Below are 24,624 nucleotides of genomic sequence, written 5' to 3'. Positions count from 1 at the left end.
CCTGCCTTGTGCCCATTGCTTGCTGGGATAGGCTCCAGCTCCCCCTGACCCTGTATTGGATAAAAAGGTTAGAAGGGGCATTCCTGCATCAGTCTCTCATGTGCTGTGAATGAAACACCACCAGTTGGTTGGATGAAAACATTTATTTTTGTGGATTCTTGCTCTTCAGACACAATACATTAGCCATTTGTCTTGGATCTATGTTGTTCACAAGCCTTACTGTGATTTTTTAAACCACAGCCTCAACAGCTGAGCAGGCCTAGACTAGTTAGCCTTGATCATATCGCGTTTATGAACCTGCCATCTACAAGTAACAGCTTTCAGGTTCAAACCATGTGACAGTTCAGGGAACCCTCACCAGGTACATCAACAGATGTGTCTTTTGCCAGTACTGACATGTCAATCAGTGTGAATGCAGGTTCACAAAAAGTGCAAATGAGGTTAAATTTGTTCTCTAAATAGTATTTGTTGGCTTCCATATTGATACATTTCACTGCAATTCATATATTAACCCAAGCACAGGAGTATAGATTGTATGACAGAAAAACACTCTTTCACAAGAGAAGTGGGATATTGTTTGTTTCGTATTCAATTGCAAGGTAACTTGTAGAAGAAACATTGGAACAGTGGTTCTTAGTTGATTTGCTGAACTTAATTTGTTCTAGGAATGTGTGATGATTTGCTTTAAGAGTGAGCTTTCACAGGTCATCCTCAGGATTTCCACTAGAGTCTACTCAGATGAATGATTATCAGACACTGTTGCTTTTGTGCAACATCTTTTATGAAAAACATTTCTGAGTGAAGTCAAATCGCAAAGAAAAGCTGTTAGTACCATAGTAACTATGAAATTGTTTGCTACATCTCTACTTTACCCAGCGACCCTGTACTGGATGGATCTGTACTTTAATAAAACATTGACCCTACATAAATGTTGATGGATTATCAGATTTTCACAAGGCATTAATGTGAGTGCTGGATATTTTTTCCAGCACAATTCGTGGTGATTTATAACAAAGGTAATGTACAGAGAGTAACTGAAAAGCCCGAATGACAGTATAAAATAACATATCACTGAATAATATTCAGATTTGTCCTTGTAAGACTCCTATGGCCTATATCTCAGAATAGCCCTGAGATTTAAAATGTGTTAGCTGTGAAATAGGAGAAAGAACCACTTTTCCAATGGACATTTGTTTTTCTACAGAAAAATGCATTTTAGACTCAAATCTGCAACTGAATACCTTAATACAGTATCCTATTCTATATCAAAGCAGTAGTAAATACAATTGCCAGTGTCCTGTTAGCACACAATGTTAGCAGTATCTCCCATCTTGCAAATTGCTTGCACCTAGCCACAATATTTTTGCTTTCTTGATATTAGCTGAGATTTACCTGATTCTAGAGGCAAACACTAATGAAACAGAGCAGACGAATAAGCAGAATTCATAACAGCTATTCAGCTGGATTAATTACAGTCATAAAGCCTGGCTCACTAACAGATTGCTGAAAGAAAATACCTTTGTATTTAAATAAGTTCCTTCGACACCGATGTAACAGAGCTGTATACAGTATTTGTTCCTCTTTAAGGGTGCTGCTGGACAACATCGACATAATTGAACTGGTGTTTACAGGTGGTGAATATTCAGCATGCAGTCTAGGTTGGCAGTTGAGGCTGTTTGCTCACTGGGAAGGTAGCAGGGACTTCTCCATTGCAGGGTAGGAATTAATACTGCTGAAGAAAGACAGGGCTCCTCAGAATTCCAGCAAGCACAGATTGTTTTCAGGGTATTTTGTAGTGTAAGTCTTGGATTTGATTTGATTTCAAAAGTGAAAGATGAAAAGAGTATAATAGTCTCAGTCTGAAGTGTCTTGTAAAAGAGAAACATTTGACATGTAGTAAGAAATGCTGTACGTGAATATATTTGATCCATAATTCTTACATGTTGAGTTATAACAGCCAGAGCTAAAGTGTTTTTTTCTTTTGACCCATGAGAGGAGACAAGTCCTTTCAAATATATAATTATGTATACAGTATATGAGACGAGCACCCAGTCTCAGTGCTGACATTTGGAGTAGTTGCATATTGTATTGGTCTTCGAATCTTGATTCATTGTCTGCAAAACAGAGGTTAACTGCTTAACCTTTTGTATCCCAAAATCTGCAGACCTTTTTTTTCAGTTTACACATTTAATCTAACACTTCTAACAGGCAAAGTTATATGTACAAATACAAAAAGTACAAAAAGGTGAATCTCAGACAGTAATCAGATACAGATTCTATGTTCAGAAGATCTCTAAAAAGTTCCCCCTTCTCTTCAACCTCCAGTAATGTTGTACATAAATGTGTGCCTAGAACTAGCTTGTCACATAACAGTCAGTGGGATCTTCCACTTCAATCTTTTATACCACTTTGTCTGTAGGCATACATTGTGTATATTTTCAGGATACCCATTTGCACCCTTAAAAGACACTTGATTCCCGATGCAAGTGAGTCTTGTTATAAATGCAAACTTCCAGAGGTAAAAGGGTTGATATATCAGAAATCCACCTGAGTGCAATGTTTCAGGAGCACAGTTGGTGCCTAGAGATCTTAGTTCAAGGAAAGGAATATTTGTGACTTAAGCTTCAAGTCTTTCCCCGGGCTTTTCGTTCAGCGTTGGTGCTCGGATCTGCGTGCTCTGCGAGCCGCACGCCATGGGACTGGGGATGTAGTTGAAGGGGGTCACTCTCACAGCCTTGCTGGGCGAGCTCTGGCGGAAGTGACCGATGCCACCATTGTGCCCTTCGATGGCATGGGAAGCACATGGCGTGGTCTGGCTCTTAAAGGAACCTGGCAATTCATTTGCGTCCCCCTCTTGAACAGACACACTGGAGCTTGAGGCCGTGCTGATCTTTCTGAAGAGGGCTGCCTCCTCACTTATCTCTCCAGCTCTTTCTATTGTGGGAGACGTGCTGGAGTTGGTCTTGTTTGTGGCGAAGTCCTCTGTCTGGACAGTGGCATCGCTTGTTTTCCTAGGTGGCAGAGTGATGGTGGGGAGCTTTCCGGGCAGTGGAGGCATCGGCTTTTGCCCCTCGGGGGATGGCACGAGGGGCAGTGCTGTGGAGGGGAGGGTGCTTTTTAAGATGTGGGGCACGTCTTCGTCCCGAATCCTTCTCCAGGTGATTTTGCCCCTCCCTCGAGGTTCCTGCTGTTTCTGCATCTTTCTGTCCTCTTCGCTTTTCACTTTCCCACTGGACTCAGAAGAAGAGGACAAAATGGAGGAACGGCTGGTGGCCCTCTTCAGTATGTTAATGTGAGGGGAGGAAGAGTGTCGTTTGAAGCTATCTCTCTCCCGTTGCCAAGCTCCAGAGATGTTCTTCTGAGGGGCTCTGCAGGGGCTCTCCGAGCTGGTTCTCCTGGCTGGACGTACGCCTGAAAGACCTCGGTCACTAGAACTGGCTCTGGAGAGAGCCGCCCTCTGACCTTGGGCTCCCTGCCCCTGTCCTTCATCCTGTGTTTCTCTCGGTCCCTGTCCAACACCCTTCAATTCCTGGCAGCGCGAGGAACAGAGAAAAGCAGCAGGGGCATTTGGACGCATTTTACGTGGGGACGCACACTTAGAGGTAGGTACAGACCTTGAGGACGGAATTTCACTTCTCTGTCGTAAGAGGCTGGGAGATTCTTTGATGAAAGTCAGCTGTCTCAGGAAGCCAGCCCGGTCCGACTCGCTGCTGCTCGAACGTGTGGATGACATGCGAACCAAATCCAGACGGTTGGCAGGAAGGGTTCTTTTCAGTTGCGTGTTTTGTCTGCTGATGCCTGGCGAGGGCTGATTGGTGACTAAAGGCGATATAGTCCGGGAAGCCATTGGTTGCCTTGAAGGAGTCTGCATGAACGGGATTCGAACAGGTGACTTCTGGGTTTTTTTGTGAGCGGGAGATTTGGGAGAAGGAGATGCAGCCGGGCTGGTTTTCTTGTCAGTGGGGCTGTTTGTGGGCTTCATGTCTTTCTTTGGGATCTGTTTACTGCTTTGCGAGGGGGAAGTGAGTTTCTTCTGGGGCTGTCTTGACGGTGTGGAGTTTTGGGAGGACCCTGAAGATGTGCTCTTGGGGATCCTGGCTGGTGGTGTGGAACTTCTTTTAGGTAAGGAGAGCTCAGTTGAATCATTAGCTCGTCCCAGTCTGTGCAGGCTTCTTGATCTCTGCTGAGCCAGGTTCGGATTCTTCACTGGAGTTTCAGTTTTAGGAGATGCTTTTTTCAAGGGAGGTTTTTGTGAATTGTTGGTCTCCTTTTTAGGATTTGGCATGTAGATCACGGTCCTGCCTCTGAATACTACAGGCAGGTTTGGCACAGGCTTACGCTGGGCAAAATCTAGCTGTGTTCTGGGGTTCCTGCCATCTGGCATTTTGTTACCCTTTCCTTGTTCTTTGACATTCTTCTTCTTGTCACTCCTCTCTTGGTTTGTGTGGAAGCTGGACAGACCAGACATGCAAGAAAGGACAGACTCAGACTCAGAAGAAGGCTCCCTGGATTTCGAAGCAGCCTGCAGTCTTGTAACAATGGAGTGGGCACCTTCCTGAATGGCTCTCCACTCAATGCTGTTGAGGTCTGAGTCTTTGTCTGATGCCATGTTGTCACTCTCCTGGTCCCTTGCTGGATTCCAGCCCTCCTCTGCTTTCTTCAGTTTCTGTTTCTTCTCTGATTTCCTTTTTCGGGCAGAAAGACTCCTTCTCTGTTTGGGCATAGCAGAGGTTATGCACTTTTGCAGCAAGTCGTCCTCCGAGTCCAGACTGACTGAACTGGATGAGCTGTATTCATCATTTTGACCACAGTTCTTTGAGGCATCGCGGTTATGGCCTGATGTTGTGTGACGCTTACTTTTCACCCACACCTGCTGAGCTTTCCCCTGGTGTTCCTCTAAATCTGCATCACTCAGAGAACTAAGAGAGGAACTGAGAGAGTAACAGGGAGGTGTCTCATCCATGATCAAATTGTGCTTTAGCTTATTAGTTATACATTTTTGCTTTGATTGTAGGTTGATGCTCCGGTCTGCACTGGCCGCTGCGTGGATCAAAATGTTTCTGTTTGCCTCCTTGATTTGCTTTCTTCCAGTGCTTGCTTTCCTCCCTCCCTCCCTCTTTGCCTCCATCTGATCATCATAAAAGCAATAAATAGCTTCCTCTGTGGGTGTTGTATGACGCATAGACTGGAATGCCAAGTTACCGTGGACATACTCCCCATAGTTGTTCTGGCCTTGGTGCATTCCCGCACTCTGCTTCCTGATGGGCAAGTCTAACTTTGGCAAATTCCTTGGATGACTCTGGTCTTGTCTTTGAGTCATATGGCTAGGTGACTGGTCTCTACTTCTGAGCTGAGAAAGAGATGCTTTGGCCTCCCTGCTGTGCATCTGCACTCCTTGTGTGGGCAACACTGTCTTGATAACCCTGTTCATTTGGTTAGTCACCATCTCAGCGTGACCAGCCATTTTTGTGGGCTTATGGAAGTGGGAGAACGAACGAAGATCTTCAATTCTCTTTGCTTCAAGAGCCATCATGTCCTGTTTCTCCATTCTTCTCAGCTGCCAGTCTTTTAAGCCCTTTTCCTCCTTTACTGGATACTGAAGCGTTTCATCACTTAGGGACGTAGTGCTCGAGAGGTTCACAGGGGTCCCTTCAGCCGAATCAGTAAAAGAAGAATCATCATGATAGAAGTCCTTATCTGGCCTTGCAGTCTTCCTCATTGAGCCCATCTGATTGGTTTGAGCAGGCAACAGCATGTAAACAGGCAGCTGCATAGACCTTCGAGTTTGAGAGCTGAGAACCTGAGTGGAGAGGCTGGACATCAGTGAGGTCCTGACCTTCCTAAATTTGGAAGGCATTGCCGAGTTGATGCATTCTTTAAGGATTTCTATGTCATCATCAGAGTTGCCCTCGCCGTATCTATCCGCCTGATTCTCTGCTCCCAAAAGAGGACGTTCTTCCCCAGTTTCTTCTCTTTGTCCATGGGCTGTGTTAAAGGGGGAGTTGTCCTTTTCATGAAGGAGGGGCATCAGCTTGAGCTCCACATCTTTCTGAATATAGTGCTCATGGAGAGGTAGGGCACTAAGACTAGAAGCACAGGAGAAGTTCTCTGTAGGCTTTTCTACAGTGAAGTAGATCATGGTATCCAAGTCAGGTGGTAGGTTGAACCTCTCCTTGAAGTCTGCAATCTCCATTAACTTGCGTAGGTTACTCTCCCACTGTCCTCCTCCACCAGTCTGGGCTTCCTGCCCACTTGCATCCGCGTAGCAGGGAGTCTTGCTGCGACTCGGGGGCATGGTCTGGCCAGGACTGTCTGGCAGATCACTGGGGCTAATAGTTCCACTAATCATCTCACTGCATGGGTCACTCTGTATAGAACTGGCAATGGAGGGCGACTCAAAGCTACCCAGAGAGCTCACTGAGCTGCAGCGACTCATTACCAGTGGGGTCTCATGGATATAGTTCTCAGAGGAACTAGACGGAGTCATGTCTTCATGTCTGCCTGGCGACACCCCCCTCAAGAAAACCTTTTCCCGTTTGATGTGGCAGGGAATTTCAATGGGCTGGGAAGTAGGGCTGCCTGCACTAACACATTGTTTCTGCTCTGAGACTACTAGTTGACTTTCACTCAAATCTTCCAAGGACTCCTCTTCATTCTTTTCCAGATCACATTCTTCCACGTCAATTATTTCTACTGATGAGTCACTCTCTAGTTCATTTTCACTCTGGCTCTGCCCATCCAAGGCTCCATCTGCGGAGGACAGTGAGGACAGAGAGCTACAACGAGAGAAACAGATCGGCGTGTTCTCTACTGAGTACTTCTGCAAGGTCTCCAACTGACTGAGCGTTGGGCTCCGGGCTTGGATTACTGGAGGCTGCTTCATTATGCCCCCAGTGTTTATTGCTGGGATCCAAGCTTGTCTCCTCATCCCTTGAGAGTTAATTGGATTCCTGGGAACACCAAACTTAGCCACACTCCCAATTAAGGGGACGTGCTGGTAGGAAGGGGACAGCTTTATAGTGGGCACATTGGTTTCAGAAGAGAGTTTGGTAGGCTCGGTGGCTGGTGTTGGTGGTGGTGGTTCTTTGCATTGGTCTTCTGCATCGGTGCTACTTTGGTTTGGTAAGCTCATATTTGTTCTATCTTCAGAGTCCTTTTCTGCCACATCATTAGGGTTTGTTTCTGCTGGAATGCATTGATCATGTTTATCTAGATAGCCTTGTTGAGCCACTTTGAGCTCCAGCCTGTTTGGTCGCCTCTGCACAGTGGCTGACCTTGCAGAGGGCCGGATCTGGTCTTTGCTGCCAGAGTAACCATCACTGGTACTTCCACTGTTCAAACTGTCTGTGGACAAGCTGGTGTGTGCAGTCTTGAGGCGCAGAAGGGCATGTGCCCTGCTCAGGCGTTCTCTACGGGCAAAACTGCTGGTATCTGAGAGACGACAAGGGGAGCAAGATTTGGCCCTGGCTTCATGGAGTTCATCTGATCCATATTGCCAGTCCACGAAGTGATCTTCAGAGCTCAGGCTGAAACTGTCCTCTGATGATGTGTGCATGGTGATGTCCTCCACAAGCTTGTCGATCTTGGCCACCGTTGTGGTGATCTTTTTGGCTAATTTCTCTGCTGCCACAGATACTTCATCATCTGCAGGCTGGGGCTTCTTGCCATCTTCTGCCTGTGGGTCAACATCTCTTTCAGGTTCACTTCCCTTTTTACGGGACTGGCCCTGAAGAAAGTTAGAAGAGTTGAGAAACATGGATAGCATGGAGAAGCTCCCCGTGTCTAAACTGGTAGAGACATTGGGGGCTTCATCATCATCGAAGCAGCCAGAATCAGAGGCATAATCTTTAGCCAGGCTCTCAATGTGTCGCAACGGCTTGTTGATGCTTTGAAGCTTAGGGCTCTGCTGCTTCTCTATGGAGTCAAAGGTTTCTGCTAAATGTTTGGCATCCAGCTCTGCCTCCAGTGCCTTCTGCTTCCTCATGTAGAGGGATGGCATGCAGGACCCAGGAGAGACGACAGCTGCATCTTTGTACTTTGGTGGACGATTAGTGAGGAGGTTCCTGAGAGCCGCGGCACTGCCCATGGCAATCATCTTGTGCTTGGAGTGGATGAGGTTGCGCAGCATGCTGACTGCCCCCAGGTCCCACAGCAGCTCCTGGTCCTTGGGGCTCCGGGCAGACAGGTTCCACAGTGTCCCACAGGCATTGCTCACAATAGTCAGACTGTGGGACCTGAGGTGCTGCAGAAGAGTCTGTAGGCAGTTGTGGTCACGAAGGATTTGCCTGCAAAATATAAAGGGAGGTGTTACTCAAATAAAGGGGGAATTGTTGAATTATATCTGTTTAAACTAAGCCAGTAGTGGACAGATTTAGTCCTTGAGTGATTCAGACTTTGCCCTTCATGGGCAGTTGTTATCCATTATGTTAAATTTCCATAATGAAGATAGTCATTCTTAGTCCTGTTTTTTCGAGGCTCTTGACAACACTAACCCCTTTGTAGTTTTCAAGTTTTAGAAACAAATGATTAAATTTCTTTCCTCTAGAGAAATGCCCAGAGTGATACTTACAAACTAATAGTTTCACCCCCATGCCTGGCAGTGAGTGTCTGCTGAGTGCTATGGGCTCTTTTTGTAAAGAATGCAGGTGAAAATGCTGTTTGGATCTACCAGGTTATAGGTTCTCCTGGCCGAGTATGAACTGAAATGACGTCTCTGGGTACCTGTAATCATCACGGGTGGCCACCAGGCTGGACACATTGCGCAGAATGCCCCCACCGCTCTCTATGATGGCTAGGGAGTTGCTCTGGCATTTGTAGGTGAGTGTGCTCACGAGGAAGCCTAATGCCCCATCCACCGAGCAGATTGCCACCTTGTTTTCGGTGCTGTGTGCCGACAGATTCCACAGGGCACTCAGCAGACTTTTCAGAGTGGATTCCTGGAAGACATGAAACACAACAGCAGCGTTCATACCCAGAGTTCCTGTCTTTTCAGGTTCTTCCTTGGAGCAGTTTTATAGGTGTGTATGACTGCTGACTTAAATCGTTCAAATAATGAAATTATGTCCTTGAATAGGTTTATTAAAATAAGCCAATTCCCATCCAGTTTGTAAAATAATTATTTGGTACTGTGGTACCTCACCTTAGTTGCCTGCAGTGCACAGGTGGTCAGTGCAGTCACGCTGCCCACCTCTCGTAGAATCTTCTTGCTGTTGATGTCAGCCCGCCATGACAGGTTCCTCAGAATACTGGACACCACCTGAAGAGAAGGGCAGAAGGAAGGGACAATATCATCTACAAGAAGCATCTTCCTTGGTTTTGGGATCCCTGAGTCATCCTCTCCTGACCTTACACATTGTTCTATAAAGATATGTCACTTAGTGTTTAAATTTCCAAAACCTATAGAGCATCTTGATGGGGCAGAAGTCAGTTTGGTGCATCTTTCCTCTTTCCTGCCTTGTGCCCTTTGTCTGCTGGGTTAGACTCTAGACACTGCAGCCTTGTCTTGGACTCGACCTAAATGTTTGCAGATTGTCCGAAAGAGCGTAGATGGGTTATATATTCAATATATGTAACATCTTTCTCAATACAATTTGAATATATAGACATTTGTGCTTATTTTCCTCTGTATTGATCCTATGCTAATGTCTTGAGGCTTATTGATTAGTGGCTGTTTCCTAGTTTCCTCTGTCTTGCTCTTCATACAAGTGTCTTTGATCCCAACTCGGAGACTGCAGGTGGTTTAAGTGTGTTTAGTTTTAACTCTTAAAAGCTTTTGGACACTACCTGGTGCAGTTCCTCACTGTCAGAAGCAAGCTGGGCAACAATAGCTTGCAGGCAGCTTTTCTTGGAGCACAGAGCGGCCTGTGTAAAATCAAAACATTTAGAAGTGAATGCCTTTGGCAAGTTCAAGTGCATCGGGTGTTTGTCTTGTATTAATTGTCCAGTCGCCCAAGAGTGAAGAGGCTGGTTGAGCTCTTACCTTGTTGACGACGTCTCCAAAGGTGAGGTTGGTGAGAGCCATTCCCGCGTAGCGCCTCAGTGCCAGGCTGAGCGGCTCGCTCGGCGTGCCGTAGAGCTCCTGGTCCAGCTGCACCAGCTCTGCTACGGCTTGCAGACCCCCTGCCAAGCGCACAAGCCACCACCACTTCAACAAAAAAGGCTTCAACATCCAGGCATCCAGCAATGCTTGCAGGCATAGGAGGCAGTTCCTACTTTCCATTCGTTTCAATGGAAATTTCACTCGTACAGTATGTATGCGTGTGTTTGTCTAATGCAGTTTCTGGTAATATTGAGTGGCGCGGTGTTGCGGGAGTTGGCATGGCTGCCTTGCAGCATTGAGTCCCCGGGTTCAATTCTGGAGTATGTATGTTGTCCCTGTGTTCTTGTGGGTTTCCTCCCACAGTCCAAAGACATCGTTGTAGGTTAATTGGCTTCTGGGAGAACTGGCCCTGGTGTGAGTGTGTATATCTGGCCAGTGATGGACTGGCGTTACTGTCCAGGGTGTACCCTGCCTTGCGCCTGCTGATTGCCTGGATGTGCTCTGACTCTGCCATGACCCTGAATCGGATGAAGCGGTTAGAAAATGGATGGATGTCATGTAGACATTGGAAGCAGTGAGATGTGTCAGGAGTCAGGAGCCCCCAGACTGTGCTGGTTTCGGTTCCTTACATCCCCCAGGCTTACCGAGCTCATTCATGGCTCTCCGATACTCCTCTTCGAAGGACAGCTTCATGATCGCACACATAGCCTGGCAGATCTGAGGCTCTACTGGCTCAGGAGTGGCTGAGGACAGGAAACAGTACGATATTGCAATAAGACAACCGCCTAAGGAACAGCCAAAGCTGAGAGAAGCAATGTCTACCTAGAATTCAGCATCATACATTCATTGTTGGAAGAAAACAGTGTATTTAATACGGTTTTAATTAAAACAAAAGCTTATGCCCAAGGCTGTATCCAAGTAGCTCTCCAACATTAACAGCTTCCATAATCTGACAGGTCCTCCGCTGAAGTCAGGGAAATAACTTGGAATGAGGACGTTAAGTTGGGTCATCTATTAAAAGTCAACACATCTCTTTTCTCAGGTGCATTCGAGGGCACATACCTTATCATCACACTCTGTGCTTTAGTTTCCCTCCGACTGCACTGTCCCCACTGTCACAATCCTATTTTGACTGGGCACTTGCCAAATTAAGATAAATCGATGTTTTACATTTTGTGATAAATGCTTTTATATGAGCTGAACTTCTCGTGAGCATTTACTGTATACTTTTTATTGTATATGATTTTTACGACATTTAATGTTAATTCTTGGGGACGTCCACTGTTCATCAACGGGCTTCTTTCCAATTCCCGGCCCCGTACTGTGGGCCTTGCAAAGGTTAACTACGTGTAGGGTGCCTGGTGTTCCCAGATCAGCCCTACATGTCCAGTCTGGGCACTGAGCGGCGGTTCCTGACCTGTGGTGCTGCTCCCCTCCTGACCGGCGGGGCTGCGGTGGGTCTCCAGCCAGTCCCAGCCGCCCTCGCAGTGGGCGCGGATCTGCTCCAGCACGTGCAGGACCCTCATCTCGCGGCGGGCCTGCCCCTCGTCGGGTTGCGAGTAGACAATGTTGTGCAGGGCGGCACTGGCTCGCGCCCGGGCCTCGCGGCTGCAGCCACCGCCCGCGCCTGCGCCGGGCCCGTCGTGCAGGATCTGCACCAGCAGGGGCACGCAGCCCGACTTGCGCATGGCCAGGCAGCTCTCCTGGGAGCTGGACATGGTCAGCAGGGTGCGGGACATCTCCTCGCGGTCCCGCGTGGCCAGCATGGACAGCAGCCAGAACACCATCTCCACCTGGAGAGAGACAGCTGCCGTCAGCCCGGCCCACGTGCACCATGCACCAGAATCCGAAAGCGCAGATTCTCTGGGAAGAGTGAGTTAGGGCAGTTATGCAGAGCCTTGCCACAGAGTTCCATCCATCAATCCAGCTGCACAGGGGCCTGGCCATTTCATCTCACTGTGGGGGTTTTGTAATAATTTTTAAGGGCCGGAGTCGGCTCTAGAATGTATGGTGTCAGCGGGAGCATTCAGTGTAACTCCCAGAGCAACTGCTGCATCTTAATACTTCAGCACCGCTGCCGGTCTGCCGATGAGCAAGTGGGAGATGCAGTTTTGAAGCACAAGGCAGGATACTCCTTGGACAGGACTGCAGTGCATCGCAGGGCACACACTCACACCAGAGCCAGCTTTCCCAGAAGCCAACAAACCTCCCAGCATGTCCTTGGACTGTGGGAAGAAACCGGAGCACCTGGAGGAAACCCACATGAACATGGGGAGAACATACAAACTGCATGCAGACAGCACCCCAGGTACAGAATTGAACCCAGCGCCCCTGCACTGCACCACTGCACCACCGTGCCGCCCTTCCTAAACACATACAAAGTAAAAACACATTCACCTCAGCTTTAGTGGTTACATGATGAAAGTATTGTGGGTGATGAGTTTGTGTACAGTAGCAGTCTGTTACTCTGTTGACATGGCTGGGTCAGCTGGCGCCAGTGGTATTTAATAACACAGTCTTAGCTCATCGGGTAGAAAGTACTGTTCAGAGCAAACCAGCTAATATTGATTGGAGGCTTTCAGGGGCCCATTACTGCTCTTTGTGCTGCTTCTAGAAATGCAGCCCTGTCCCTCTTGCCTCTCCAAGATTTAGGTCAGGCCAGGAAGGTATCCCACTGAATTAACCTTTTTGCTATTGGATATTGCTTCAAAATAACATCTTCTAATCAGCTATGAAAAGGTTGGCTGTACAAGAAAATATGTGGCAGGACTTGCGATGTGATCTTATAAAAGCACTGGGATTGCTAGCAGGGAGGGAGAGAATATCCAGTCACACACTGATGTAAAAAAATCAGATAAAATCGGAAAAATTAAGACAGGCTCTTACTTTACTTCCAGTGTCACTTGGGGCTTCTGAAATGGCACAGCAGGCTGTGTTCTCTGATTCCGGGATGGACAGTTTTCCACAGCTATGGGTCTGAAATGCACAAGAGCATTCATGGTGAGTTGCGCTGGTGTGGTCAGCCAGAGCTCCTCCACAGAGCAGTTTTCTTCTTTTGGAAACAGATATGACCTACTGCAGAGTGGTTTGACTCCGCCTGATAATTAAAAAAAAGCAAATGCAGTAGACAATGTGACTTTGCACTTATTGAAATCATTAAGACCAGTGATAGTTACACTTGCTTGTTCTGGCAATTTTTTGAAAATAGGTTGGCTGCTCTAAGAATCAATGTGTCAATGGCTATTGAAGAAAATGTCCAATTTTAACCTTCAATAAGGCCGAATGCCAGCAATACCATGTGAGAATCCTTTAATATTTGCGTCATTCCCACCCACCCTCTGATCTCTCAAGTTAGAAAGGGCAATAATGCAGTCAAACGCGGTCACAGATAGCAGTAATGAGTCACAGCACTCCTGGAATGACTGTACTTCAGTGTAAGAAATGAGTTTATCCAAATGCTCGCAACCCCGCAAATGAGAAACTACGTCAATGCCAACGGCTAAATTCACAATCGGACATCATCTCACAAATGCAAGCTCTTGATCCTCTGGATTTTACAGCTCCCTCTCCCAGCAAGCACAGTGGGTGACCTGCATGCACAATCGCACAGACATGCACATTCAAGCCCCCCCTTTAGTCTCACAGTCCCGCGGAGACCAACCCAAACTTTGCCCCCTTTCCAGTCACCATGGAGACCTAGCAGCTGCAGCTCCGAGGACTCGGCCCGGCTGCTGCGCAGACAAAGGGCTGGGCTGGGCAGGAGCTGCTGCAGCAAAGCTGTGTGCATGAGCACCGCACACATGAGTGCAGGGCGGTGTGGTGTGCGTGCTTTGGGGTGGCAAAGATTTAGCAAGATTCCAGCAATATTTTGACCGTCACATCCCTCCTCCCCATCATAACTACCGCTCCCCTTCAACACAGCTAGATCACAGCTTCTTGTTTGTCGTCCTACCTGGATTTTCGTTTAAAAAAAGGCAAGAAGAGTCCTGCTTGACCCTCCTCTCACACAAGCTACAAATGCCACATGGTGAACAGGGAATCACAGCCAGTACAGAAGATGAAGGTATAAGTCCTCTCTGCTGCCTGTCAGCGCATCCCAGAAGCCTCGGCTGTGTTCTCAGGCTGACTTCATGCTTGACTGATGGCAGACATGAGAGCTGGAGACGAGCATCTCCGCACTGCCAGGCTCAGGATGCAGCACTCCGCTTGCCCAGCCAATCAGAGCAGAGGCGCCGCGCGAGTCACAGCTCCTTCTGCATAGCAACACGGCAACACGCTGCCGCCCGAGCGCGAGGCGAGAGCGGCCGGCCCGAGTCACCCCAGGCCGAGCAGGCTGCGGGCTCGAGTGTGAGCCATGGCCAACACTTCCCTGCCTCCTCCTGCGGTGGAGTGTGGCAGCACTGCAGTACTCCAGAGCAGCCGTCAGACACTCCGGTTTAACCCTTAGCTGTCTGGGAGCCTTTAATGTTTACACCAAACTCTTATCTGTTACGTGTTCACATGTTATCCAATTTAGGAACATTAACAGTCTCCTTGATCGGCTCTGATTTGTAGAAAAAGCTTCCCATTAAAAAAGAAGATTCAGTACAAAAAAAGGAGAGTTTTCTATAGAATTATTATCTTATATAATTTTTAACATTTTTAAAGTACAGGAACCGTACTCAGCAATTTACTTTATGACCCATTCAGAATGCATCACCAGCCAGAAAGCTGGTAACATCTTGATTTATTCTTAAATTACTATTTTAACAATAACCTCTCCACGGGGGTGCTGTTTTTTCTCTGCTTTATTAATAATTACTGTGTTCTGCCGAGCTCTGCAGGAGAGTCTGCCTCCCCTTTCTGAGCTGAATTACCATACTGTTTGATGCCCACATAAGCATTAACGAGCTGGTCTGGTCTGCCTTTTTTCTAGTCCTGCCTTATGTGCAAATCCCAAACAGCTCAAGTGAGAATATTTTGTCTTTGAGCTGTTGATTATGAAAAGGTGTCCGCATGCAGCAGCCCCTGGCCATTTCATCTCACTGGGGGGGTTTGTAATAATGTTTAAGGGCCTGAGTCGGCTCAAAAATGTATGGTGTCAGTGGGAGCATTCAGTGTAACTCCCAGAGCAACTGCTGCATCTAAATATTTCAGCACATCTGTAAAACATCCGCTGCTGGCCTGCCAATGAGCATGTGGGAGCCCTAAGGAAGAGAGCATCGTTTATATATTATATACATAAACAGTGATGGGGTGAAGTTACTTTTCAAAAATAACAGATTACTTGGATAAAGGTATACTTATTAAAATTAACAGCAATTTTGAGAACATTTTAAAAATTAATCAAAGTGAGCAGTGCAATGTCAGATCTCACCTGAGCCTCTGGCTGGGGGGCCTTCTCCTGTGTTTCCTGAACCTCCTGCAGCTCCTTCTCCAGCTGCTCCAGACGCGCCACCCGGATCTGGAACGAGAGCCAGACGTGAGCGTCAGGGCAGAAAGCTGGAGCCTCTTTCTTTTGCATGGTAAACACACTGCTCAGTTTACTCCTGGAATACACAGGATCTTTCATTTCTATATTTTTTAGATTCAAAAGCATTTGCAAGCAGCCCTGAAATCATGAACACCCTTTTCCTGCAGGACAAGGCCAGGAGGATTCCCTTTGATAAACTCGGCCAGGCCAGGTACTTCACAACGATACACTAACAGGTGTGCTGTAGGGACCCCAGCAGTCACCGCGCAGCTCAGTGAAGATTTGAAACAGGTTCATTCTTACCAAAAGGCCCTTCTGGAAGGCACAAAAAAGTATCTTCTCTGGCTGTGCTCTAAATGCAATAATGCTCGAAGGCCTGTTGTACTCCAAGTACAGTGTAGCCCTGGCCAATTTCTTGTGTTACCAGAAACGTTAAGATACAGAGAAATGCATATTTAAGCGCAGAATTTAAAAAGACATACCAGCCACAGAATGCACATTCTAATGTCTATCTGTCCAAGAAAATCATAGTCATCTAAACAGCTGAACTCATTACAGTCAAACCGCTGGACCATCTGCCTGAATTCTACAAGGCCTTCGATTACACTGTACTGAGTAGCTGGTAACATCAGGTGCTGACTAACAGATACAAGTCTAGAAACCTGAAGGACCACAGCCACTAAAGAGGTGAACTGCAGACAGCTGATGTTAATTTAGGGTCCTGGCAGGTTTAGTGATAGCCTTATTGTCACTGAGTCAAAAACAGGCAAAACAGTAAGAATATTGGACTTTTATTTTAATTTTAATCCAATTAAAAGAAGGGGTGCTTGTCCGATAAAAGAGGCTTCCAAGAAGGAGAAGCAACCCTTTTCTTAATGTCGTGGCCGTGGGTGCCCCTGGTTCATCAATGCAGCTGTCAAGCAGAGTCAGAGGGTGAGGGTTCCCACCTGCGTCCGCTGGACCATTTCGTCGCTCGTGCCGAATCTCTCCTCCATGACAGAGCGCAGCTGCTGGGCCTCGAACTCCAGCTGCTGGCGGATCAGGTCCATCTGCATGGAGAACTGTGCGGCGGGAGAGGAGGGGGTCAGGGGTCAGGGGTCAGGGGTCAGGAGTCAGTCACGCCGGGCGCGAGAGGCATCCGCCGGGACTGGGGCTCTACCCAGCTTGCCGCGGGTCAGGCGGAGCTTAGGTGCAGGACAGCTGTGGATTATTGTTTCTAAACAGCTTGAACTGCAAGAGGCAGAACTGAGTGGGGTCTGAAATCACAGCCTGCAGGTTTGGGAACTGGTAGTAAAGCTCCTGCTGATGGAAAATGAGGGACATGCAGGGAAATCACTGCAAGAGCTCTGGTTCATTTGTTTTCTTGCAGGTGTAGTAGTCATATGGGAAAACTAATACTTGCATTATCCACCTAGCAATTTTCTAACAGCTTTATCCAATACAGGGTCACAGGAGGAGGCAGATCCGATCCCATTAAGGCAGGGTACATCCACAGTAGATGCCAGCCTGTTGTTGGGCTCACAAACACACACACACACACTCACACCAGGGCCAGTTTCCTCAGAAGCCAGTTAACCTACCAGCATGTCTTTGGGCTGTGGGAGGAACATGCAAACTCCACGCAGACAGCACCCCAGGTCTAGAACTGACCCTAGAGCCCCAGCGCTGTGAGGCAGCAATGCCAACCACTTCGCAACCCTGCCACCCCTGTGAGTCATTAAGGCATGTTGCATTACTGAAACATGTCGAGCAGTATTACATGACTATGTGGCTCCTAGAATAAAACTACACCTGATTCACTTTAGTTTAGACAATTGTAATTATTATTATGCTAACCACTGTGCCACTGTTCTTCCCACTAATATACCAGTATAATTATAATTAATATGATCAGTTTATACTATATTAAGAATGGACTAACGAACTATAGATAATGGCCTAATTACACTTATATAGAGCCGCTCACCGTCTCGACGCGCGGCAGCTCGGCCAGCCGCTGCGACAGCCCCTGCAGCTGGGAGTAGTACCAGCGCCGCTCTCGCTCCTCCTTCTCAATCTCGCTCAGCAGCAGCGTCCTGGAACACAGCCACAGTTCCCACTGCACTCACCCCGCTGTCCGGAGGAGCTCCAGTCGGCAGACCTGCTTGCCTGTTTCTTTGCGTGACGGTGTGGAGGGGGAACTTTCACGCTTACTTTACTGCTTCCCTCATTGACCGTTTTTAAAACTGATCACAAACAATTTGAGAAGTCTGCGTAAAACTAGACATTCTTACGTTATGATCATGCCAAGAGTCATGCCAGCTCAGAACTCCCCAACAGGCAATGGGATTTGAACAGCTTTGATCTGAACGATTGTTAAATATTGATGATTAAACACTGGGATCAGACACCCGTAAGGTGCTGTGTTATACTAATAGCACATACTAGTACTGTTCATTTCTGCACAACTGTGATGTTAATAAATTAATAAAATACAGTAAACCCGGGTTTGTGCATCCAAAATGATGTGATTTCATCATACTTAGAACTGAATGTTTTGTGTAAACAGGTGGCTTCTGTAAATCTGATTCTTTAGCACCGGCAGGCAGACAGTGAGATACAGAAGAAATGGCAAACGAATTTGCACACTGTGGTCTTCAAAATATGGGGACATACAGTACTCTTATATTCCAGTTCCTAAAATTATGGATAAACATGTGGGAAAGGCAAATTCCAAGATAAACCTCTAATCAGGCTTCTGGTGTTTTTAACTGATTCATGCAGCATGTTGAGCAGGGCGCAGAGAAACCCCACGCGGGCGCACCTCTCTTTGCAGAGCTCCTCCAGGTGCTGGGCTGTGACCCTGCCCTCCCCACTGGTGCCCGTCTTCTGCAGAGCTCCCTCCAGGATGTGTGGGGGTCCAGGGTGCAGTGCTGCCCCTTCCCCCAGCACTGGGGGCGCCTGCCTGGAGGCAGCGTGCAGGGGGCTCCTGTCTCCGGCCCTCCCCAGATCTGAGGACGGAGCTGGGGTTCGGTCCTCCTCTTCAGCGGCCTGGGCCGCCTGGGATCCCCGCAGATTGTGGGGCTGGTACTTCAGCTCATAATAGTTCGTCAAGTCCATGTGCAACTCTAGGAGGGTCAAGAACCAGGGCCTTTTAAAAGAGCAGTTGTTTTCTAATTCCTTAATCAGATCTGCAGCATGTAAGTCATGCTCAGAGACCTTTTCCATGCAAACTACCCAATCAAATCAATGCTAACGTTAAAGACAAAATCATCAGTTTCCTGTGATACAGCTCTCAAAAATAAGTCCCATCCATCTAAATAAGCTCTGGTGCCTGTCACCCCAAGTGTATTTTCATGGGGTTTTTTTCTCAATAGAGCTCTTGGATTCCAATTAGATTGTGTGTTTTTACAGGTCATCTGAAATTTCAAACTGTTTTTGGCTTGTAAACCATGAAAAAGGTCTAACGAGCAAATGAGTTGACTTGCACCGTCTGGAATAAATAAAAGACAAGGAGCAGAGAGAGGGGGCGCAGCTCTCCGCACACCTGAGGCCCGCTGGAGGATCTGAAATCGGATGTGGTCAGCATACCTTTGAGCTGGTCGAGCACGTCTGTTCTCCCGGTGGAGGCCAGCGTTCGAGCCTCCTGCTCCAGTTTGCACTGCAGCTGCTTCAGCACCTCCTGGAGTCGGGAGAAAGAGCCGAGCGTCACAGCCTGTCTCAGCGTCTGTCAGGCTGGACTTGTAGATGAAATTATTTAGGAAGTCTTGTCGGAGTTAGTCTTTTATTTTTATACCCATTCTGAAATGGGGAAAAGAACTGTAACTGTGGAAAACATTTTAATAACAACTATGAAGAAACCATTTCAAAACGACATGAACTTGTGCATACTCTGGCATTGGAGGACGAAGCAAAAACAACCTGTCTGCAGAAACCAGCTCCCACAAGGTGTCTCAGTACAGTCATACAAAGAATCTGGGAGCACCTAATGGATAAAGTAGGCACATCCGGGACTGTGATTAATCAGGGTCTGCTATCCCATAAAGATAATGAAGATGGGGTCTGCGTTATAACCTGAGATGTGCATAAATATCTTATAAGTGAAAAGGCATTTGTACACCATCTTGATGCAAAGAAGATGGGCCACCCTTTATTTTATGGGGTACCATTTAAATATTAATATGTCCATTAGTAAGTGATGATAATTAGCTCACTTAAAGATTTTTCTGAAATGAATCACAACCTTAAGAGGCAGTGGGAATAGCTATTTTTTTGCAGTGCTAGCTGTTGGAAATCTTCCTTATCCTTGCAATAGCTCAACTGTGGCATTCTGTGCTTGTAACTAGCACCTATTAAGTGCTTACTAAGTTATATTAATAGATCCATTTACTTATTTGTTAATGGGTGCACTCTTTAAACACCGCATGATCAAAAGGTAAAACAATCTGGAAATCCAGTGAAAAAGGTCTACTAAGTGCTATTAGAGGATGAAAAGGCATCATTTTAATTTCTTAAACAGACACACAGATGTGCAGGCTTGCAACTCGGCTGCCTTACAGGATTGTGAACTGAAACTAAGCTGTACCTCTTTCTGTACCTTAAAATCGCTGTTGGGGCAGATGTGAAATAGTGACCCAGTAAAATCAACATGGCAGGATTAGTGCAGCAGAAAAAGCAATCTGGAATGTAGATCATAATAAATCTGTTGTGGAAATGTATGGAATAAAGTAAATAGGTCAACAGGGGCTTTTTGTGTTTTAGGCTGTACCATTTCTACAAGTTAAAGTGCTTTTCAGGTGCAGAGCAGGGTGGTCCAGGTCTGTGGATGTTGCAAGTCCTTATTAAAATGAAGATGCTTCATAAACCTGAAGGTTAGACCTCTTCCCAGTTTTGTTTTGTGGAGCGTTAAGCGAACTGAGAAAAGATTCACCTTGGGACACTGGTAACTTGTAGCTGTATCTCCAGTACTGCTGGTAGGGTTAACAGGAGCTACAAGGGCGAGGTACCTTGTTCATAGATGCATGGGGAATGGGTTTTTGATTTTGTTTTTGATCCTCTGATCCTGGGTTCAAAGGAGTCCTAAGAAGTTTTTGGGGCTAAATAACCATCACCCCAACTCAACATGTGCTTTAGCCCCCCAAACTCTTAGTGCTGACACTCATCCACTTACTGTATTACGGTGCATGCCAGAACTACAGCTCGCTAAAATGAAACACGGAATACTGCATGCCCTGGGGAGAGGTAATGATGTGACTGAAGCACTATTCAGGAAACCTAGCTTAGATGCCAAAGCACTGCAAAAGTAAGCCCTCGGAGAAAGCTGGTTCCCAAAACAAAGTGAGTAGTGCCTTTTTCTGAGTGAGTGCATGAATGTGAATGATTTGATTCATTGGCAAAGCACCATCAGCCATGACTTAGCTTGTTCTTGATTCAACACTCATGAAGCACAGGAGTGAGCTTTTAAAGCTCTTTCAGCATCAGCCTTTCTCCTTTCAGATACTGTAAGTTAGCCTCTATTTCACATCAAGAGTTTCCTACACCTACCACAGACTTGCGTCTCTTCATTTGGTCAACGTGGGAGAGAGGACTATCTTTCAGAGCTTCCCTATTCCATTAGTATACTAGGGGGACAGTTTTTACTTCCTCTGTATTTTGTGAATCTAACAAATGTGGAGGAATCTTATTCCATTAGCAGGTAGAAAAACCTATTTTCATTTTTACACATGCCGTTGTAAACAGCCAGAAGTGGTGAATGGTTAACAGATTTAAGTCACTTAAGCTACATTAAAGCTATTAAAGCTATTTTTTCCTTTTAAAAACACAACACTTTTAAAATTACAACATTTAATGAGGCAAATGCATACACCAAAAAGATCAAGTAAACAAAATCAACACCATCTTAAACTAAAGGAAGAAAGAATATAAAAGTGACCCTGGTGGCAATGGGAATGTCAGTCAAGTCTAATTTCTAGTTCATCTGGAAGAGTTCATGTGAAGTCAAATAAGTCAAATAATGTCCAAGTCTTGTGAATTGTGATTTTTTTGTCCATTAGTACATGGTTCTATCTCCCGGAAAAAAAGCAGGTAATGTCATTACTGGCAACGGATGAAATCCGATGCGGGTTCTTACTGGAACTCCATGCTTCCACGACCTGCCAGGGTTACTGGAGCCGTGTTTTGAAATGCAGGATCAATAAATACAGGGAGCACTACAGATGTAACGGGTGACACCATCTCATGGTTCCTAACTCCATCTTACTCTTCAGCTTCCTCACGTGTTTAAAACTTGTCAGCAGCTTTGGGTTGTGCAGACTCCACTGGTGTAGAGGGTACTGCCGTCTCCTTCCCATTTTGTTTCAAGACCCAGGTGGTTGGATCCTTCTTAACAGACTGAGGCAGGATTACACCCTCAGACCAGCACACGGGGACAATTAAGAGACCCCAGTCTTCGTGCTGATCATTACTCCATGACCAAGCTGTGCCAGAGAATAAAGAAATCAGTTTCCATTGGATGCCTGGCATTCTGGGACCTTAGGTGGTTAAATTATTGGTAATCTTCATGACTTGCTTGCACAGCATGCTCATATCAAGACATGATGTTCCTATTAATGTGATAACTCCTTACTTAAGAATTCTAGTTCACCCCTTTTTGTAACATTACTGTTTTCCCAGTAAAGGTAAGCAGTTAATCCACATTGAAAATGAAAATCAGGGTCTCTCAGGTCTCTCGAGGGCTCTGCAGGAGAAGGGCTGGGATGAGCAGGAAAACAGAGGTCTCTTGGCTGCTCAGGGAGCCAGGATTGCTGTGACTGGGGGGGCCTATAGGTTCACATTGATGTTGGGAAGAGATGTCCAGTCAGAATTCTCCCTCCTGTCAGGCACGTGGAGCTGGCAATATGTAAATACCTATTTGATGAGCTGTAGAAATCTCATTCTTTTTCATGAGTTACTGGACTAATTGCTGGAAAGATGATTTGCTATTTGAAATTTAGTACAAAATATAAAAGCATTCTTATGGTGTATGAGTGTTTACGAATGCAGTTTTCTGCCTACTACCTACTAGTCTGGGAAGGGCAGCTCTGGCAGACCGGCCTCTCTCTCCGGTCCCCCTCACCTTCATGTCGGAGGTCTCGTTCTCCAGCTTGGACAGGTGGTTGGAGTTGTCTTCCAGCTCCCTCCGCAGGTGGGTGTTCTCCTTCCTCAGCGCCTCCACCTGCCTGACCAGCTGGTCGTACGAAGCTACAGACCCTGCCATCCTCACGCTGTCCAATCCCTGAACGCAGAGTGAGAGAGAGAGAGGACACCGCCTTGAGTAACTGGAACAGAGACTGCCATCTCCTGCCTGAGCCAGGTGTCAAACACAATTTTATCAAAATCCCCTTGCACTTGCTATGCAAGCTGTACTCTTGATGCATCATAACTTGCATTAATAAAGTTAATTTCCTCTCAAAGGATCTCAAAACACTTACAGATAGGAGAGAACTCTCTTCAGCCACCACTGTCGGCTGTCCCACTGCACATCAGAAGTGATGAAGAGCGAAGAAATAAAGAAGTGAGAAAGGGGAGAAGTCCAGAGCAGACCAGTGTTAACATCCCTCCACTTACGGACAGTGTCATGGAATCTTTAATGAAGAAGTAACTAAGGCCGTCTCTTCTAAAGCACATGGCTCCTGGCCAGATTAGTGGGACATTAAATTGGATATTCTGGGTCCAGATCAATAAAGATCACCACCTATTGGTCCACCAACACTGCACCCAGCAGCTGGTCTTTCTTAGATGACTGTGCCCAGGGTATAGGGTGACTGTAACGCTTGTAGATAAGGATACTTTTCAAATCCCATCTTGTACTAGAAGAACTGAATGTGAAAAATGAAGCCTTACACATGGATCAGATGAAAAATGGTGCTTAGAATTTGCGGTAGATAAGTAATACAGATCGGCTGTTCATTATTCCTTCATCAATCAGCTCTATTGATCAATGTCACAGATTTGTGACATTTGAGAGCCCTTGCAAATTAGATTATATACTGCACAGTTATTAACAAGAGCTGAGTAGTTACTAGTAACTGCAACAAACACAACACAATGATGAATCTGATTATTTACAACAAAACGAGTTATTTGTTATTGTTTCTGTGTGGTAGTGTGGCAGAGCAGGTGCTGGGAGTGCGGGTGAATCACTAAGACCAAGAGCAATGTGAATTCTTCACCTGGATCTGTTATGTTTCTGGCAAACACAAGTGTCCCTCAGAATGTTTCCCGCAGGATTGCTGAGGGTCCAGTTCGCGATGATCAAGATCAGAGCTGATCTCGCACACTTGGCTCACCATCAGCAGCAGCAGCTGTTACACAGGCAGCGTTCATCACCTGTCACAATACCTTTATCACGGTTTTGATCAATGTTTACGGTTGGCCGGGCCTGAATTAAAGTTTCTGGGGTGATAATTCAATAAAATTACAAAAAAAAAGGAAAAGCCAGTACAAGTAAGAATCTTTTACTCTTGTATCTGAATCTTTGAGACTAAACCACCACAGGCTAGCGATGGACAAATACAGACACTCTTGTCTTGCCATATATCCAGACTTGCCTTGTACTGGAAATACTGAGGTATTGACAAACTGCATTGCAGCCTCCTAGACTGACCTCATCAGATCTCAGAAGCTGAGCCTGGGCTGTACTAGGATAGGAGACCTCAGATCAATTTTTTCTAGCCTTTTCATCCAATTCAGGGTCACAGGAGCACAGGAGCCTATCCTGGCAGGAAATTAATGAATGGTGGAATACACCCTGGATAAGATGCCAATCCATCACAGGGCACACACAGACACAAACACACACACTCACACAAGAAGCCAATTAACTTACCAGTATGTCTTTGGATTGTAGGAGGATAGCGAAGCACTGAAAGGAAACCCATGCAAACTAGGAGAGAACATGCAAACTCCACACAGACCACCTCAGGTCTGGAATTGAACCCAGGGCCCCAGCACTGTGAGGCAGCAATGCTGACCACTGCACCACCGTGCCGCAAGAAATAAGGATCACCCACCCTAAACAAGCAGATGTCCTGACTGTCTGCATTTATTTCCACAGAAGCATGCATTCTTACAAGTAGCGTTTGCTGTGATGGCCTGTTTATCTAAATATTGTCAC

The 24,624-nt window shown here is 46.4% G+C and overlaps 1 protein-coding gene across 1 annotated transcript; it reads right to left on the bottom strand.

Annotated features, from left to right (window-relative positions):
* Positions 1-130: 130 nt before the first annotated feature.
* On the bottom strand, positions 131-22,737 carry apc2 (APC regulator of WNT signaling pathway 2). Its single transcript, XM_088907636.1, has 14 exons — positions 22,585-22,737; positions 19,062-19,152; positions 18,295-18,598; positions 17,458-17,566; positions 16,439-16,552; positions 15,396-15,482; positions 12,926-13,015; positions 11,457-11,832; positions 10,684-10,782; positions 9,980-10,119; positions 9,784-9,861; positions 9,140-9,256; positions 8,722-8,936; positions 131-8,285 (listed from the first exon to the last, which is right to left on the bottom strand). Exons 1-14 carry the CDS (start codon positions 22,723-22,725, stop codon positions 2,618-2,620), a joined length of 7,629 nt encoding a protein of 2,542 aa, XP_088763762.1. The 5' UTR covers positions 22,726-22,737; the 3' UTR covers positions 131-2,617.
* Between the last annotated feature and the right edge of the window lie 1,887 nt (positions 22,738-24,624).

The sequence above is a fragment of the Atractosteus spatula genome, chromosome 28 (assembly GCF_055471065.1).
Source record: "Atractosteus spatula isolate fAtrSpa1 chromosome 28, fAtrSpa1.hap1, whole genome shotgun sequence".
In the NCBI taxonomy this organism is placed as follows: domain Eukaryota; kingdom Metazoa; phylum Chordata; class Actinopteri; order Semionotiformes; family Lepisosteidae; genus Atractosteus; species Atractosteus spatula.
The sequence above is the reverse complement of the archived record's forward strand: the minus strand, read 5'-3'. Positions and strand labels throughout refer to the sequence as shown.

Excerpts from the sequence above, each read along its gene's own strand:
- apc2 (XM_088907636.1), bottom strand. The coding sequence starts at position 22,725 with ATGGCAGGGTCTGTAGCTTCGTACGACCAGCTGGTCAGGCAGGTGGAG. Across the intron at positions 16,553-17,457 it reads AGCTGCCGCGCGTCGAGACG|TTCTCCATGCAGATGGACCT; the intron begins GTGAGCGGCTCT and ends CCCGCCGCACAG. Across the intron at positions 13,016-15,395 it reads CCCCCCAGCCAGAGGCTCAG|ACCCATAGCTGTGGAAAACT; the intron begins GTGAGATCTGAC and ends TGTGCATTTCAG.